General features: G+C 34.3%; 1 protein-coding gene across 1 annotated transcript; it reads left to right on the top strand.

Moving 5' to 3' along the window:
• The first annotated feature begins 2,595 nt into the window (after positions 1 to 2,595).
• On the top strand, positions 2,596 to 16,062 carry LOC142981897 (uncharacterized). The gene is made up of 13 exons (XM_076128036.1): positions 2,596 to 2,972; positions 3,858 to 4,017; positions 6,399 to 6,519; positions 7,117 to 7,248; positions 7,652 to 7,865; positions 8,181 to 8,324; positions 10,011 to 10,024; positions 10,655 to 10,832; positions 12,691 to 12,850; positions 13,425 to 13,545; positions 14,158 to 14,292; positions 14,741 to 14,957; positions 15,764 to 16,062. The coding sequence occupies exons 1-13, from the start codon at positions 2,798 to 2,800 to the stop codon at positions 15,916 to 15,918; spliced, it is 1,926 nt and encodes a 641-aa protein (XP_075984151.1). The 5' UTR covers positions 2,596 to 2,797; the 3' UTR covers positions 15,919 to 16,062.
• The last annotated feature ends 1,753 nt before the right edge of the window (positions 16,063 to 17,815 follow it).

The following is a 17,815-nucleotide window of genomic DNA, read 5'->3' as shown; positions in this document are numbered from 1 at the left end:
GGGTCAATGACGTTATAGATTTTTAATTTTGTATACCCACATCAGCTGCGAACCTTGCACACAAGGTTCTCTACTAAGTTGATCATCTATAGTGCTATTTCAACGAGGCCACGTTAGTCATAGAGTACAATTAAATCTCTATCTTGAGCCTCATTGTCATCAAAAAGTCAATTAAAAATTAATGGTAAATAAACACGTATTTATTTTCCCACTGTTTGCAACAAAATGCGTAATTATTTTGTTAAAGCTAGGCTTGCTCAAACAGATATTCGGTTCGGCATTAAAAAGCCTAGGTGGGTGGCAAAACCGGATATGTGTAAACTAGTTGACCCGCGCAACTTCGCTTGCGTCACATAAGAGAATGAGTAAAAATTTTCCCCGTTTTTGTAAATTTTTTTACTGGTAATCTGCTCCTATTGATCGTAGCGTGATGATATATTATAGCCTATAGCTTTCCTCGATAAATGGGCTATCTAAGAGTGAAATATTTTTTCAAATCGGCTCAGTAGTTCCTGAGATTAGCGCGTTGAAACAAACAAAGAAACTCTTCAGCTTTATAATATTAGTATACTCGTAGATTAGTATAGATGAACTCTATCGTCATAAGCCGAACAAGTTGAGTCGGTTTTGTTGCCCGATAAGTATTTTCGAACCAAATAGCAAACCTTACATAACTACATATTTTTTGTCCGGCTTACATTTTACCAAAGTAATCTACACTCATATTATAAAGCTGAAGAGTTTGTTTGTTTGTTTGAACGCGCTAATCTCAGGAACAACGGGTCCGATTAGAAAAAATCTTTCGGTGTTAGATAGCCTATTTGTCGAGAAAGGCTATATATCATCACACTACGAGCATAAGGAGCAAAGAACAGTAAAAAAAAATACAAAAACGGGGAAAATTATGACCCATTCTCACTTATGTGACGCAAGCGAAGTTGCGCGGGTCTGCTAGTTTTTGATACCAAATTAATTAAGGTAATAAGCGATCCTCTTCTATTTGTTTTTAAGTTTTTTGAGATTTTTAGTACGAGGTTTTTTTTCCAAATCAAAGCTTGAAAAAAACCTTTTCCTCATTAAGAAATATTTTAAATTATTATTGTTTTATATTTATTCCAGGTTTAGCACGTCATATTTGTAAATTTAAATACAAGCAGGTACAGGTTTCTGCATAGTCCAGTTCAAAATGAATGATTAAAAATTCATTCAAAATTATACATAGGGTCTTGGGCTCAAATTTAACTAAAAACAAGGACCTGTATTTTATAAACTAGCTAAACAGGTTTTTTGTAGACTGTTATTCAAACTTGATGTAGTTAAATTAATTCCGACTTGTCGAGTTTCAAAAACTCAAGGTACACATTTTTATAAATTTGAAAATTTAAGTTTTTGTATGTGTTTTGCCAAGTCCGACTCCATAGCGTTTTTGTTATTTAAGCCCTTTTTTATTTTATTGTTTATATCTCATGTTACGAGGGGTCGGTACATCATGCTTTCTATCAAAAAAATTCTGTAAAGGGGATGTAACTGACTGCCTCTGTGGCGCAGTGGTTTAGGTCGCCACGCCGATACCACTGCAACGGGAGGTCGCGGGTTCGATTCCCACACGGAGCAATTATTTGTGCGATCCACAAATAATTGTTTCGGGTCTGGTTGTGCTTTGTGTCCGTTGTTTGTATGTTTGTAATAGTCCCCGCGACACAAGAGCAATTCTTAGTGCGGGAGTTGTCTTTTAAAAACTACACCAAAAAAAAAAACTGATGTTTTGACAACTGGCAGCCTGCCTGATGTGAACCCGGCATGAGAATCCTACGCTTAATTGGAAAGGGGCCAGGAAATTTGGACAATGGTGGGGATGCGGGTTAGTGGTGTAGGAATCTGGTATATAGGTTGTTTTTTTGTAGTATGGCTAGTGGTCAACCTAGTGTCAAAGTTGTTCAAGCCGCCTGAGAGGTCTTTGACGTGGCTTAACGACTGTAATCTTAGTAGACAAAAGCCGGGACCGACTTTTTACGTACCCTCCAAACCACGGAGACGCCCAGCTCAAATACCGTTATGCGGTCATCCATCTATACAATGACCGCGCCAAGGGTTGCTTAACCCACAGATCGTTTACCGACCGGTGAGCGCAACCTCCGTGCATAATATAGGTGGAGACGGGAATGTGGGTCGCTGGAAGAAAACAAAAAATAATTAATTACAAAAAGCATTTTTTTACTTTGTAGTTTCAACAGGTCATTCCACTATTCTGAACGATATTTAGGAAATAAAAGCTAATATTTAGATTCCAAAAAAGACAACCTACAGACAAAAAAGACGAGCTAATATTAAGAATCTCAAAAATACATATGTAAATAGCGATAAAATTACAAAATAAAAATCATCAAAACCGAAATATATTCCAAAAATACCTGATTTGTCAAACGGAACTCTAAATATGTAAAAAAGTATATAATTAACGAGTGATAAAATTTCAAAAGGTTTTACGTCGCTTCTGTAAACATCCATCGCAGTGTGTGTGCCTGTATATGTGTGTGTTTGCTCTAAACAAGTCCCAATTATAGTCAAGATTAAAATCAAAAAGACCGTCGTAGAAGAAGGTATTGTTAATTCAAAATTAATATCAGTGTATCAAAGTTCTTTCTAGAGCTAAAACCTAATTGTAACAACTTGGATAAATAATTATAAATAAAAAAATACCTTACCAAATTAAAAACGGTTTTATAATAGTAAAAATACTATTTTGTGTAATCCTAAAGTTGATTAACATTTGAAGGAGGAAAAATATTGAAAAAATATGGACGCAGAATACATAGTTGAACCTGATAATCAAATGATAAAATTTGCACCTGAAGTGGTTGAAGAAATAAGAAAGGAATTTAATATACATAAAAAATCAGAGAGAGAAGAAGCCATCGCGATAATAGATAAATGGATTAAAAGTCAAGATCATTTCAACAAGAAGGATTTCAGTGAGTTTTTATACACATTTAAAATTATGGGTTTACGTGAAAAAAAAATATTTTTACAGAAATAATTTAAAAAAAAAATAACATACCTACGATAACTTTTGTAATTTAATTTTAATGTACAAGTCCAGATAATCTTAAATGAAAATTATAATCCCAGTAGTGATTAGTACTGATTAATTATTAATGGTTTGTACGATATTGAAGTCTGAATTGAAAGTATTTTTTTTTCTGAATAATTCTGCAAAATTATCTCATCAAAAAAAATGTGTTTGCGTTTGAGAAAAAAGTAAAAAAAAAATATTAACGTATTTTAAAATAATAATTATTCATTGTTAATGGTCTCTCTAATAAACGTCGTGCGGGCTTTGATTAGTTATACAGTTATTTAACTTTTTTACTCATATAAAGTAAAAAAATATTAAAAGTGACAAATCACCGTATAACTGATTCGTAGCTTAATTCTCTACTATTTTTGACTACCGACAACCGGCTAACTATAAATAAATTTTACACAAAAATCTGTTAAGCGCCTTTACCGTGCTGCGTAGGAATTATTTTGGCAGTACATTTTAAATGTCAAACTCTCGATACTCAACAGTAGCTCAATTCTCTATTACTATTGACTACCGACAACCGACCTGTCATCGAGTTTTGTATAAAAATCTGATCAGCGCCTCTGACGGGTGTCATAGGAAATATTTTGGCAGTACATTCTAAATGTCAAAATTTCGATAGCTAGCCGGTTGTCGGTAGTCGATAGTGGTAGAGAATCGAGGTACTGTACCAAGTATAGAAAATTGCGTTACATATATTCCACGACGTTTATAAAATTAGCAAGACGGTATGTGTTTTGAGATTAACCTTACTAAAACGTACATTTTACAGGTAAGGGCTACATCGATAGGACTATAATCACAAGTAAAGGCTCGCTGGAAAGGGCTAAAAAGCAAATTGACAGAATTTGTACCATAAAGACTTTGATGCCAAAATATTTTGAGATCGTTGATTTCAAACGCGATGATATTGACGATTTATTTAGTACAGGGTAAGTATGTATTTCTTTTCCTTTTTACATATAATTTATAAATAATATAGTTTACGAAACAACTTGCCGACTCACTTCGAAATTAGGATAAAAAAGCGATTCCTTTCTGTCCCACTGCTGGGCAAGGGTCTCCTCCCGTAATGAGGGCGGGCTTAGGCCTTGAATCCACTACATTAGCCGATTGCGTGGGTTGTGGACTTTTCATACCTTCAAGAACTGTATCAAATAACTCTCAGGCATGCAAGGTTACAACACGATGTTTTCCTTCACCGTTGGAACAAGTGATAATTACTTATAATTCATACATAACTTCAAAAGTTGGTGAGGTGCCACGGATTCGAATAGTCGACCTCTTGCGTGGGAGGTATCGACTAATACCACTCGGCTATTTGCTTTCACTCTGATATTTTGATAGAAGGATTTTTAAAAATATTGTTTAGTTTAATCAACGTCTTCAGTAGTTTTATGTGAAGTCTCTGCAAACTTTCGCATTATTTTTGTGCGATTTTTACTTACTCTTACGTTGAAGGAAATAAACGTTGGAAAATTGTCAAGGCTACATATTCTATCACGCGCTAAAGACATGCTACTTTATTACCTTTGGAGTCGAAACAAAAGATCGTGGTTGCTTTTTGTATATTTACTAGATAAATATTGCTTCGTAAATTAACGAAATAATGGATGGGCATAGATTAATTTTATACCGTGGTTTGAAGGAAATTTGACAGCAATATATTTTTTTTTTAAATCAGCGCTCCTAGATTATTTCCCAATAATCTAATCAATTTATGTAGTTTTAATATCACACGCTACTAGTCAAATCCAACAGTAAAATATAATAATACTAATAAACAAGAATAAACTAAAATTTTAGGTATAGTAGGAAATTAAGTGGCAGTTTTTTAACAGACTGTAAAAAAGGAGAAGCGTGGCTTTTTATTAGGAGGACCGATTTTAATGGTAAGTACTTTTTATTAAAAAAAAATTTCTTTCTAAATGGTCCTATTAACAGTAATTTCAGTTTTGACTAACTTAATGAGATCTCTTTTAAACCACGATTCGTACGTTAACGTCATGTTAAAGTTTGTTCTCGATGCTACTAAAGCAGTTTTTCAATTCGAAGTATTTTTTTTGTTGTGTAACAATTTTTTATCTTTAGGCTGTTTATCATAAAATAACGATCTGCTTGACGTTGATATCTAGCTAATTAAATTAATTGTCGTTTGCGCCTACGTCAAGAACATAATTATCTTCATACAATCATACAATAGTAAATAATTTGTTTGTGACGGAAACGCGCTAACGAGTAACGTTTCGGAGGAGTACGGTAACTAACATTGTGACATGAAAATTTTATATATAAGTCTAGCTGACCCGCGTAGCTCTTCTCACATTTTTTTTTAATACTGCGCATTTTCAAATTTGTTCACCTTTCACACCTTCTCCGGACTTCCACAAATAATTCAAGACCAAAATTAGCCAAATCGGTCCAGCGATGTTTTACATAGCAAAACGTATTTATAACTTTTACTAAAAATAAGTAACTGCCTATATGTTATCCGACTGCTGAATTTAAAGGCTCGGGTTTGTTTGCCGGGTCAGGCATGTATGTATACTGTTCATAATATATTATCTGTTATATAAGAAAATTTCTCAATAGTAGCTAAGGGTTTAGTAACGTGTACGGTCAATGGGAATGGGTCTCTTATTACATGGAACTAACATTATTCATGGCGGAACTTAAATTGCCGTAAAAAAATATTTAGAGCGGGGTCAAACTATTCTATAATAGAACCATTATAGAAAAATTGCGCTAAAATCAGAATAATATATTGAGCGTCTTTTATAAATTAATAGATTTTCCGTTTCATATCTCCTGCAAAAGTTATTATGGCAGCTTATACTTATTACTTAAAGCTGATAGTGGGGAATGTCCACATATTAGCCATTTAATTAACATAACTAAATCCTTCGTAGTATATGAGTAGGTACTAACACAACTCATTCATTATTAAAATTACTACCCTAATGTTTTTATGTTGTCCGATAATATTTTTTATTTATTACTTTATTTTTTAGCCGATTGGTATAAGTTGACACCTCCCACGCAAACCGCAGGTTCGAACCCGAGGCAACACACTAATGACTTTTCGAAGTTATGTGTGTATTAGAAATAATTATCACATGCTCCAACGGTGTAGGAAAACATCGTGAGGAAAGCTTGCATGCCTAAAAATTTGTTTAATACATTTATTGAGCACTTGGCCACCGTGGTGGACTCAAGGCCTAACCCCTCCCTCATTACGGGAGGAGAACTTTGCCCAGTAGTGGGACCGTAATGGGTTCAATTTATTTTATTTATTTTAGATTATATTTTTCAGATACTATGGGTTTCTGCCAAAATTGACTAAAGAATACCACAGGGTGGTACTCATGAAGGTTCACCCAAACGCAGCACTAAGCGCGGCTAATTATTCGTTATTCTTGCATGTCATGGTTGCAGTGAGTATTGTTATATCGTACTAATATCCTACTAATATTATAAATGCGATATTTAGTCAGAATGTATTTTGGAATGTTTGTTACTCCTTTACGCAAATACTACTGAACCGATTACGATGAAATTTGGTATATAGGTAGCTAAAGACCTAAAAAACCACATAACTTTTTATCCCGGAGTTCCCGATGAATTGGGATTAACACGGGAAGGGTTTCCACGCGGACGAAGCCGCGGGTGGCCTCTAGTATTTAATAAATTTAATCAATTACTGTCCTACTGCTGGGAAAGAGTCTCCTCCCTTTATGAGCTCGCGGCCACGCTGGCCGATCAAGCACTGCTCCAAAAATCTTTCAGGCATGCATGGTCGCATCACAATGTTTTCCTCCACCATAAAAAAGAAGTGATTATTATTTCTAATACACACATAACTTCGAAAAGTCATTGGTGTGTTGTTCGTTCGAACCTGCAACCACTTGCGTGGGAGGTACTAACTTATACCACTCGGCTATCACTGCTCTTAATAACTGCCTCAGAGCTTTAATAGGGTCGTTTTAAGTCGTTGAAATACGGAACTCTAAAAATGTGTTTTTTCATTTCAGACAGTAGAATATTTAAGGTCTAACGACTATTCTCGAGGTGTCAGCTTGGTTTTTGACTACTATGATACAAGAGTCGAATGCTTAGCAAATATGAGTTTATATGAATATCAGCAAGTTATACCTATAGCCACGGTAAGTTTTAGCCCCCGAAAAAAATGAGGGGTGTAATATTTTTTTGTTGTGAGCTTAACTAATGTATGTGTATTTCTTTTCCCCTAATTTAATCCCTTAAATAATGATGTTGCACAAACATAAAATATATTATTATGTTTAATTCTGAAAATAAACGAACTTTGATTTTAACTTGAATGATTGTTTTTTTCAATTTGAACCAGTAGTTCCTGAGATTACAGAATTCAAACAAACAAAATCTTCAGCTTTATATTATTAAGATAGATAAAATATTATCTTTATATAAGGGGAGCAAAAGGAATTGTAAGGATCGTACCAAATGGCGATCTCTTCTAATCTCTAGTACGTGTGGGAAGACGGCGTGATTTTATGTATGTAATCGTTATTTTCATGTTATTTTCAGGAAGGTTACGGTATAAGAGTTAAAGGCGTAATATTTATAACAGCTTCGAAATTCATTGAAGGTTTCATCAAACTACTGAAAACAGTTTTAACTAAGAAACTGGGTGAAAGATTACATGTTATCAGTTCAAGGGAAGCATTGAAGGGTTTTATTGATGAAAATGTTTTGCCGGAAGAATATGGAGGCCCTGAAATATCAATGGAGAAAATACATAGTAAGTAACCATAATTGTGATATCTTACAAAAAGGTCAGGTAACAGAATTGTATGATAGATGTATGGATGTGAATGAAGTTAATGAAGTTTGTATGGATTGTTACAAGTGACGTTGCCTGGTCCTCGCTTATCCCTATGGGAAAAAGGCGTGATTTTTATATATATATGTAATCGTAATTGGTTTGACCTTGTTCCACGTTAAGTTGTCAAAATGTTTTCTTCCTCCAATCATTTAGCAACTTTAGCTTGATTGACTCACAAACATCTACACAACTAAACTTTCGCTTTAATAATATACAATTGCTTATTTTCAGATAATACCATGGAAGTATTACAATCAAATGAACTGACACAGCTGCTTACTGAGATGAGGAAGGCCACTACAGACGAATCAAAAAGATGTACAGACTCTTTCAACGAGAAATATATGGGGATGCCAGGAACATTCAGAACTTTGAGTTTAGATTAAGATTTTACAACAATAATCTATGCTAATATTATAAAGCTGAAAAGTTTGTTTGTTTGTTTGTTTGTTTATACGCGCTAATCTCAGGAACTACTGGTCCGATCCGAAAAATTCTTTCATTTTTAGTTAGCCCATTTATCGAGGAAGGCTATAAGCTATATCTTCACGCTAAGACCGACAGGAGCAGAGTACCAGTAAAAAATGTTACAAAAACGGGGAAAATGTTGACCAATTCTTTTATGTGGACGCAAGCGAAGTTGCGCGGGTCAGCTAGCTTAATAATAAGTTTGAACGTACAGTCAGCCCCATAAGTCGCTTTACACCTTCATATTTTCAAAACCTCTTTATTACCAAATTTCAACAAATATTTATGAACAAAATCAGGTAGAATTAATTGGAATTAATCATTTTGATCACCGTCAGATGTTTTCTCGATGGAATAATATGCAATACTACAAATATAAGGTTTCGAAAGATTGAATATTTTCAGCGACTTTTGGAGCTGACTGTACAAAACTGCGATGTTGGGTAGTAAACAATAATATTGTGTTGGGGATAAACCTGTAAACCTTATCAATGCAATCTTATAAATAAAGAATTCACCTGATCATTGGAAAAATAATTATAAAATAAGTATAATGTGTTTAATTATTTCCCACGACAGTTATAAAAGTATTGAGGTCCGTTAAATATAATTGCAAAGCTAAAATTGCAGAATTCATACTATTTTTTAACCCGTTACTGTCCCACTGCAGGGCAAGGGTCTCCTCCCAAACGAGGGGAAGGGCCTTGAGTCCACCACGATGGCCAAGTGCGGGTCGGGGACTTTGCATGACCTCAATAAATGTATTCAACAAATTTGACGCATGCAAGGTTTTATCACGATGGTGGGACCTAACATAATTTATTTCACATTTTAGAAATCATATACATTTCCTAGGAGTTTTATACAATGACGGATTACATACATTTCCGTTAACATATATATATGTATATCTACAAGCACAATGCGTTATTCATATAAAGTACTTAATTACTAAAAGTAAACTTGTTTGGCTTGACAACGGTTTAAAACAGTCAGATTATGTGTGCCTACCTGATTAAAAATACAATGAACTAATAAATATATTGCTGGCAAAAATATGTAGTCTGAGAACCCCGTTCCTAACAAAATTGGTTGCTGTAAAAATCTAGCTTTTCGTTACATACATATATCATTATAATATCACGCCAGTTATAACCGAAGGAGTAAGTAGAGGTTGAAATACACCCACGATTTACTCTAAACAATGTTAGTTTCATGTAATAGGGGGCGGGTCTATAAGTTTATTGGCCACTTCCCACAACTCCGGACTACTATTTTTGGTAAAACTCTAAAATTACTGCAACACCCGACAACTCTGCTTGACCTGGAAATCGAACCTGATACTTCCTGATTAGCAGTCCTTTACACAACGGTCCGTAGTGCGATTCTCTACAATTGGAATCATCGAGTATCGAGAGTTTGACATTTAAAATGTACTGCAAAAATAATTTCTACGATGTCCGCTAGAGGCGCTGATCAGATTTTTATACAAAATTTTTCGACAGCTAGCCGGTTTTTCGATACTCAATACTAGCAGAGAATCGGGCTCCTGAATATGCATAGTTTAATGAAATAAATGACATCTCTATACAGGATGTGACTGTCGCGTAACTTTTTTGAAAATAGTTTTTTGGTTTTGTAATTAATTATGAGAAATAGTTTTTATAAATAGTTAACTTTAACTTTACCAACTTATCTAAATTTAACACAGTTATCATTTTCAGTTAAGTTGGCTCTGTCGTTAAATTGTGAATTTAAAAATAAAATTTAAAAACGTCTATGTATTATTGAAAAATCTTCATGTTCTATTCATAAAATATATACGAAATAAAAGAAAACTAAATTAACACTGACAAATAAGGTAATAAAATAACTGGGTTTAAGAAGTCTGAGTTAATTTCCGTATCGCAGTCTTATAGTAACTTGGTGAGAAGATCGGTGACTTTGTAAATTTAAACTTAATTTAATATCACTACGTATTTATAAATTAAATTCCACTTCTGCGTCTGTCGGAGAGATTGCAACAAACTCAAATTCTACTAAATAGTTCTTTATGCGGTTTTCACTAATAGATAAAGTGATTCTCGGGTGTAGTGTATAATTTGTTAAGATTCAGGCAGATGGTTTCCTAGTGTCAAAATAATAAAATATTTTTTAAACATAAAGCTCAAACTTTGTCACTGCGCTAAAGTATCTACAAACCAATAAAATAATATCAATTTCGAAAACCTCTCTAGTTTGAAATAGTAATAAGAAGCATGGAATCTAAATATAAAGTAATATCTTACGGACCTGAAGTAGTAAGAGCCATACGTAAAGAGTATAATATTGATGACGAGGAAAGAAGAGAAGAAGCCCTCAGGATTATAGAAGAATGGTTGATAAAGCAGGATCATCTTGTTGTCAAAAAGTATAGTAAGTATTACCTCTTTACCAATTTAATATTAGCTATTATAATTTTGAAAGTTTCGATGGTTGGATAGATAAATTTATATCAACCTAGCCTTCATTGCAACTATGTTGGCGTCGGCTTCTAGTCTCATGGAGTTTTAGAGTAATTGAGTAACACATATCCATCCAAACATCTATACTTTCACATCTAAATTTTTAATAATATTTTTGAAGTAAAGTTAAGTAAATAAATTGTTTAATACATTTATTGAGGGCATGCAAAGTCCCCGACCCGCACTTGGCCGGCGTGGTGGACTTAAGGCCTAACCCCTCCCTCATTACGGGAAGTGACCTTTGCTCAGCAATGGGACAGTAATGGATTATTATTTTTTTAAACTTAAGTAAATGTAAAGATCAGGTACGTAGTACTTGCAACATACATGGATGTGAACGAAGCAAGGGAAGTTTAGGTAAAACATTATTTACGTTAAATTACATAAAATGGCAAAGCAATAAAACATTGTTAATGATCAGATTTTTGGTGAATCTAATGAACGAATAGATAAATATGGCCATAGTTAAACGGAAACGATCCAACCCACACAGACGTAGTTTCGAGATATTTAACTTTTAAGTTCAGATCACTTTAACTTTGGGGACTAACTCAGGACTATAACTTCATGGTGGGTTTGAATTTTACTTGGATTGTTTTCGTGATATTAAAATTTTAACTTCAAGGAGTGTTTTGGTGTACATAACTCATTTTACCCATAGTGTGGGTTGGATCCTTTCCGTTTAACTATGGCCAATTAATTATGAATAGCCATTGAGTCATCACTTATTAAATATAATGAACACATGACACATGTCATGTTTAACAATGTCTAATTAACGTATTATAGCTTTATAGTCAGCTAGAACTCATTTGTCATTTACAAGGCTTTTCTTTCAGGACTTGAAGGTCACAATAAAAATAAGAATTCAATTAATAATAGGATTTTTAGCTCATCTAAGACCTGTTCTGGGTATCAAGATTTGCATATCTACTAATGTTTTACTTCAAGTAAACAAAATTTTTCTATAGCTAGCCTACCATTTCTTTACCACTATCGACTACTGGCAACCCAGTAGTCGATAGTGGTAAAGAATCGAGCAACTGACCTCGCTTCTATACAGTGCTGATGTGATCTGTGTATATCTTTCAAGGGTAGGGTGCTTGTGTATGCATAATGCGCATACGCACCACTCCCATCGTCGTGAGCCGGGGCGATCACATAACGATTCCGATAAGTGTGTTACAGTAGGGAATTACATACAAATAATACTGATGAGCTCGAGTTGATACGGTGACGACCCGTTTCTGAGTTGATACGTGAGCTTACGACCTTAAATCAACTTCAGAGTGGTCGCTTCACAATCAAAATTGCTTTAGATAGTAAATTATAGCAAAATCAATCATTATTTATGTTTCACAGCACTTTCAGAAATGAATTCATGTTTGAATATTATGAATCTTCAAACCTGTATAACTCGGTTCAAAGCGATCCTACCGGTTTTGTGCCATACTAACTATTGCTTGAAATAGCTAGCTCTATCGATACATGCCACTTTTTTTGTTGGCTTACTTTGAAAAAAGGCCCAAAATGGATGATCTCCTTTCATTCGTAATCTACGTTCATTCATTCTGATAATGTCTCTCTCTCTCTATCTCTCTCTTTCTGGCTATTTGTCCCATATGGTTGTGGAGTCAGCCTTTCTTATACTCTTCCTCCACTTCGCCCTAACCTTGACGTCGTCTTCCTTGACCTCACATGCCTTCATATCACGTCGCATCACTTCTGTCCAGGTGGAATAATAATCATTCATTTATTGTAATTTTCAGGTAGAGGCTACATAGAAAGATGTCTATTAACTTGCAAGGGATCTATTGAAAGGACGAAGATACAGATAGATAAAATGTGTACTCTTAGGACCTTGATGCCGCAGTACTTTGAAATTACTAATTTGAAAGACAGTGACCTTATGGATTATGTAACTAAATGGTAAGGGCCAGTGCATAAAGAGACTGTACATTTATGAAGAAATCTGACAAATTTTCCCATAATAAGCTAACCGATACTTGTTTCTTTGTTTGTTTGTCGTACGGTTAGTGGTCAACCTAGAGTTATATACAATTTCGTTTTTTATTTACCGACTCCAAAAAGTAGAATGGGTTGTTTGTTCCGCTGTATTTTATTGTAAACCGAGCCGAAAAATATGGCCACATACCATCATTCCAAACACGAAATATTGAACATGACAATTTGTCGCTAGTACCTGTATCCGAACGGCGTACCTGGCAACCCTTCCAGAGCCCTCCTAGTCGCCTAGTGACGGTTAAAGTGAAACATTGGAGTAATGGTATGTGGCTTCTCGCATCTTGGCGATTGAAAAGAGTGGCCGTGAGTTCCATGCTAGCTCTTCTCATAAGGCTCTACCCCCTTTCCGAGCTAGTGGTAGATTCAGAAATTGTAATGACTATTATAAGTGTCAATATTTGACCTAGATTAATAAATGATTTGTTTTTTTTTATATTTCTCGGGTGGCCATATTTAACCCAGATACCTTTCTTTTCAGCAACGTCGGATATACTCCAAGGCAGACCAAGGAACACTACAGAGTGTTATTGATGAAATTGAAAGCGAATGCTGATATTAAAAGTACAGATTTTCATAAACTTTATAAGTTTTATGCTTTGGTCAGTATTTTGTTTATTTTTTTATTTTTATTGCGTACTAAGACAGTGTCTTGGACTCATATAAACGACGCCTAGTTGTGGCGGATCCAGTATAAAGCGTTCAAAGGAAAAGTATAAAAGTATCATACACAACTGCCTCGCAAAGTTCAAATCTGGAGACAAACTTGCATTCTGCGCCTAATATTCTGTTCAATATTCTTGCTGTGTTTTTTAAGTCACCTATGACACGTTAGCCAAAAGTAAGAAGCATTGACTGCCTTCGTGGCGCAGTGGTTACCACGCCGCTACCATTTTGTCGGGAGGTTATGGGTTCGATTCCCACACAAAACAATCATTTGTGCGATCCACAAATAATTGTTTCGGCTCTGGTGGTTTCTTTGTGCTCGTTGTTCGTATGTTTGTATGTTAGTCCCTGCAATACAAGAGCAATTCTTAGTGGGAGTATTAAAAAAAAGAAAAAATTGGAGCGCCGAGAGTTCTATCGTTGAACGTTTGGCGCTGAAATCTTGGCAGGTGTGTTCCTACACTCAAGCAATCATCCGAGAATAGAAATAAATTACTTAGTTACCATAGAAAATTCAAATTAATATTTTGAATTGAATTTTGTTTCAGGCCGCAGAATTTTTGAAAAGTTTTGACTGCTGCCGAGGATACATCGCTATATTCGATTCCCTAGATATAAATACTGCTGAAATGCTATCCAAAGTCAATTTGGTCGAATTACAGCATTTCCTACCTATTATTACAGTAAGTGGTTTTCATAAAAAAAAACTTTCCGTCGACGCATGGATTTAGATGTTAGTATCTTTTTTTTTGTAACAATTTAAAAAATATATATATTTAACAAAATTATTCCTTAACATTTTCTTCCAGTTTTGCATGCCCGTATTCTTTAACGTCTCACACTCATCATGGAGATGGATAAGACCGTCTCTCATGCCTAGCGGGCTTATCACATATCTCAGTTGACAACTGGTATGCGTCAAATTGATGGACACTATTCAGTACATTGCTGCTTTGGCATAGCGTGTCAATCACAATAATCTAAATTAGGAAACAGTGAACATCATAGTGGCTTTTAAATAGTTGTCAATTGAAATATGATGATAGGCCCCCTGAGCAAAAGTCATCGCAGCAGATGGGAGCATAACAGATTTTTTTACATGCCATAAAACCTCACTTCATCTTTTTTTAGGATGGCTACGGTGGCAGAATCAAAGGCCTTATATTCCTAACAGGATCAAAATTCATCGATACATTTGTAAGAATGATCAAACCGTTGTTCAAAGAGAAGATAAGGAATCGAATCCACGTGGCTACTTCTAAGGAACATTTGGTTCAGATAATTCCAGACATTGATATTTTACCAGAAGAGTATGGTGGTACTGAAAAACCTTTGGAACAGTTAACTGGTAAATTTATGTCATGGCAAAAAATGTGCCTATCTTTTGATTTAGTGAATTACATTATTTTATTTTCCTCTTGTTGTTTTAAAAACTTTTAATATTAAAATATAGTACCTATATGACATCAGTCTTTAGTAGTATATAAGGACATATTATATTCATCAGATATCTAGTTTCCATATAATAAGCTCTGTTAGTGTCTGTTAGATGATGGTGTGTGAATAGTTCAAAATTTTCACAAATTGTTTCAGGTGAAATCTCTTACTAGTACATAATTGATTTATCAGTGAAACCAAAGTAGTAATTTCAATACTCTGCTCACAATAAGATATAGTTAAGTAAAAGAAATCTATCATTGACAAATCATAACGACGAAACGTTAATATAGCGGTAGTTTATCTGTTCATTAGCGTTTAAACTCATATGAAAAAAACGCTATTGAATAGATAAACTACCGCTAAATGTACTCAGAAATTGCATTGCACTACTTAACTCTCGAATAGTTTACCGGTCGCCGAATGGGGGGACAAATTATAGTTGCCTTTTGAAATCATGGTAGCAATATTCAATTGAGCCGAATAAAAATTCTTATAAACCTCGAAGGTTTTGAAATTCTTTGAAGTATTCTTTTTTTCTCATTACCAGAAAACTTAATTTCAGAAAAGATTGTAATTTTTTTGACCTGTATCAATTAGAAAACCCCTATACTTCTTTTCCCTAACAAGAATCGAAACCGAGCCCAGCAGTCAGATACACTTACTAACTACAGAGGCTATTCAAGAAGTATATTAACACCTACATTTTCTTTACAGAAGATCTATTTGAAGCTTTAGACTCGGAACCAGTTCGGGAACTTCTTAGAACAATGACTGCAGCCGGAACTGATGAGAACAAGAGGCAACTGGATGTATTCAATGAACACTACATGGGAATGCCTGGCACTTTCCGAACTATGAATTTGGATTAAATATTTTATTAATCAGATTGAAGAATGAAGAACTATATGTATATCATTATAACTATTACTTGTACTGCTGAACAACAGGTCACGAATCTAAACGTAAAAGTTTCAGAGCTTGAGGTCACCATGAATTTATATTCAAATAGAAAAATGTGATTAGGTATATAGAAAAAAATATTAGCAATGGTATTTGGGTATACTGGAGTTTTTTTGTTCGTACCTGAAGGAAAATAAACTATGATATTGTTATTATTTTTTTATTTACGTAGCATTACCCTAGATCTGACTTAACAACATTTGCCTAATTTCTTCTAATTGACAAGAATAAATTTTATGTGAAATATTAAATACAAATGCCCGATGACCGTATCGACGCAGCTATCAACTAAAACAAATTTCAATGTTTTGGGTTCTCATAGGGAACAATAATTATAATTAACTAGCTGACCCGCGCAACTTCACTTGCGTCACATAAGAGAGAATGCGTCATAATTTTCCCCGTTTTTGCAACATTTCTCGTTGCTACTCCTCTCCTATTGGTCGTAGCGTGATGATATATAGCCTATAGCCTTCCTCAATAAATATCAATGTAATAAGACTATCTAACACTGAAATAATTTTTCAAATCGGATTTGTAGTTCCTGAATTAGCGCGTTCAAACAAACAAACAAACAAACTCTTCAGCTTTATAATATTAGTATAGATATTCAGCACTACGGTGCAACAACCTCTCCGCCGCTTGTGGTGGGTTCGAATCTCATCCAGGACCAACATTTTGTTTGGTAAGTACGAGCATCTGATCTGGGCCTGGTTGTAAATTTAGCTATATAAGTATTTAGAAGTATTTAAGTATGTTTATTGTTTAGTTATTATAGAAAATGCTACGTCTAGTTTAAAACCGGATGACTGTGCGTTGTGCAATTAATGTAATTAATTTATTTATCCTTACTGACATGTTGTTAGCTACCTTCTCATAAATTACTTAAGACATTCATAATTATTATTGATTATTTATTATCTAGGAATAAATCTAGATCAATTTAGAAACAATAGTACCAGTTTTAATTAACTCTATTAATCTTAACATAATAATATAAAAAACAAGCATAACATAACATAAATTGGTTTCATAATAATGAATACATACAGACAATTTGATTAGATATTTAGGTACACGTCACAATTAGTTCCTAGAAAATCCGTAGTCAATATTTGGTTGAGCCCTGTGGTGCAATCCTGTAGCTCAATTCTCTACTACTATTGACTACCGACAACCGACCTGTGATCGATAAATTTTGTATGCAAAATCTGATCAGCGCCTCTGACGGGTGTCGTAGGAAATGTTTTAGCAGTACATTCTAAATGTCAAAATTCCGATAGCTAGCCGGTTGTCGGTAGTCGATAGTGGTATGTAATCTGTGCTTTCGAGTATCGAGAGTTTGACATTTAGAATGTACTGCCATAATAGTTCTTACGACGCCCGTTAGAGGCGCTGATCTGATTTTCAGGTAAAATTTCTCCATGACAAGCCGGTTGTCGGTAGTCGATAGTAGTAGAGAACCCTGCTACAGGTGTTTATGCAAAATTTCCCTATAGCTAGCCGGCTGTCAATAGTCGTTAGTAGTAGGGAATCACCTCCTAGTTTTTCTTTTATATATATGTATCTTTTCTAACACATTATTATTACTATGCTATTCAAAATAAACTATTGCATAGAACAGCATAAACTACAACATAACACGTGTGGTCAGTTGGCTTAGATAAATTTTAAGATATGCTTACATAAACAAGATTGTTTGTATCGTTAAGAAAAACAATTCAGGTAACAAAAAATATTACTTAAAAGTTTAAATGGCAAAATAAAAACATTTTACATCAAAATAATCGAAATACAATTAAGAAT

The sequence above is a fragment of the Anticarsia gemmatalis genome, chromosome 20 (assembly GCF_050436995.1).
Source record: "Anticarsia gemmatalis isolate Benzon Research Colony breed Stoneville strain chromosome 20, ilAntGemm2 primary, whole genome shotgun sequence".
Classification (NCBI taxonomy): Eukaryota; Metazoa; Arthropoda; class Insecta; order Lepidoptera; family Erebidae; genus Anticarsia; species Anticarsia gemmatalis.
This window is presented reverse-complemented; position numbering and strand designations above follow the sequence as displayed.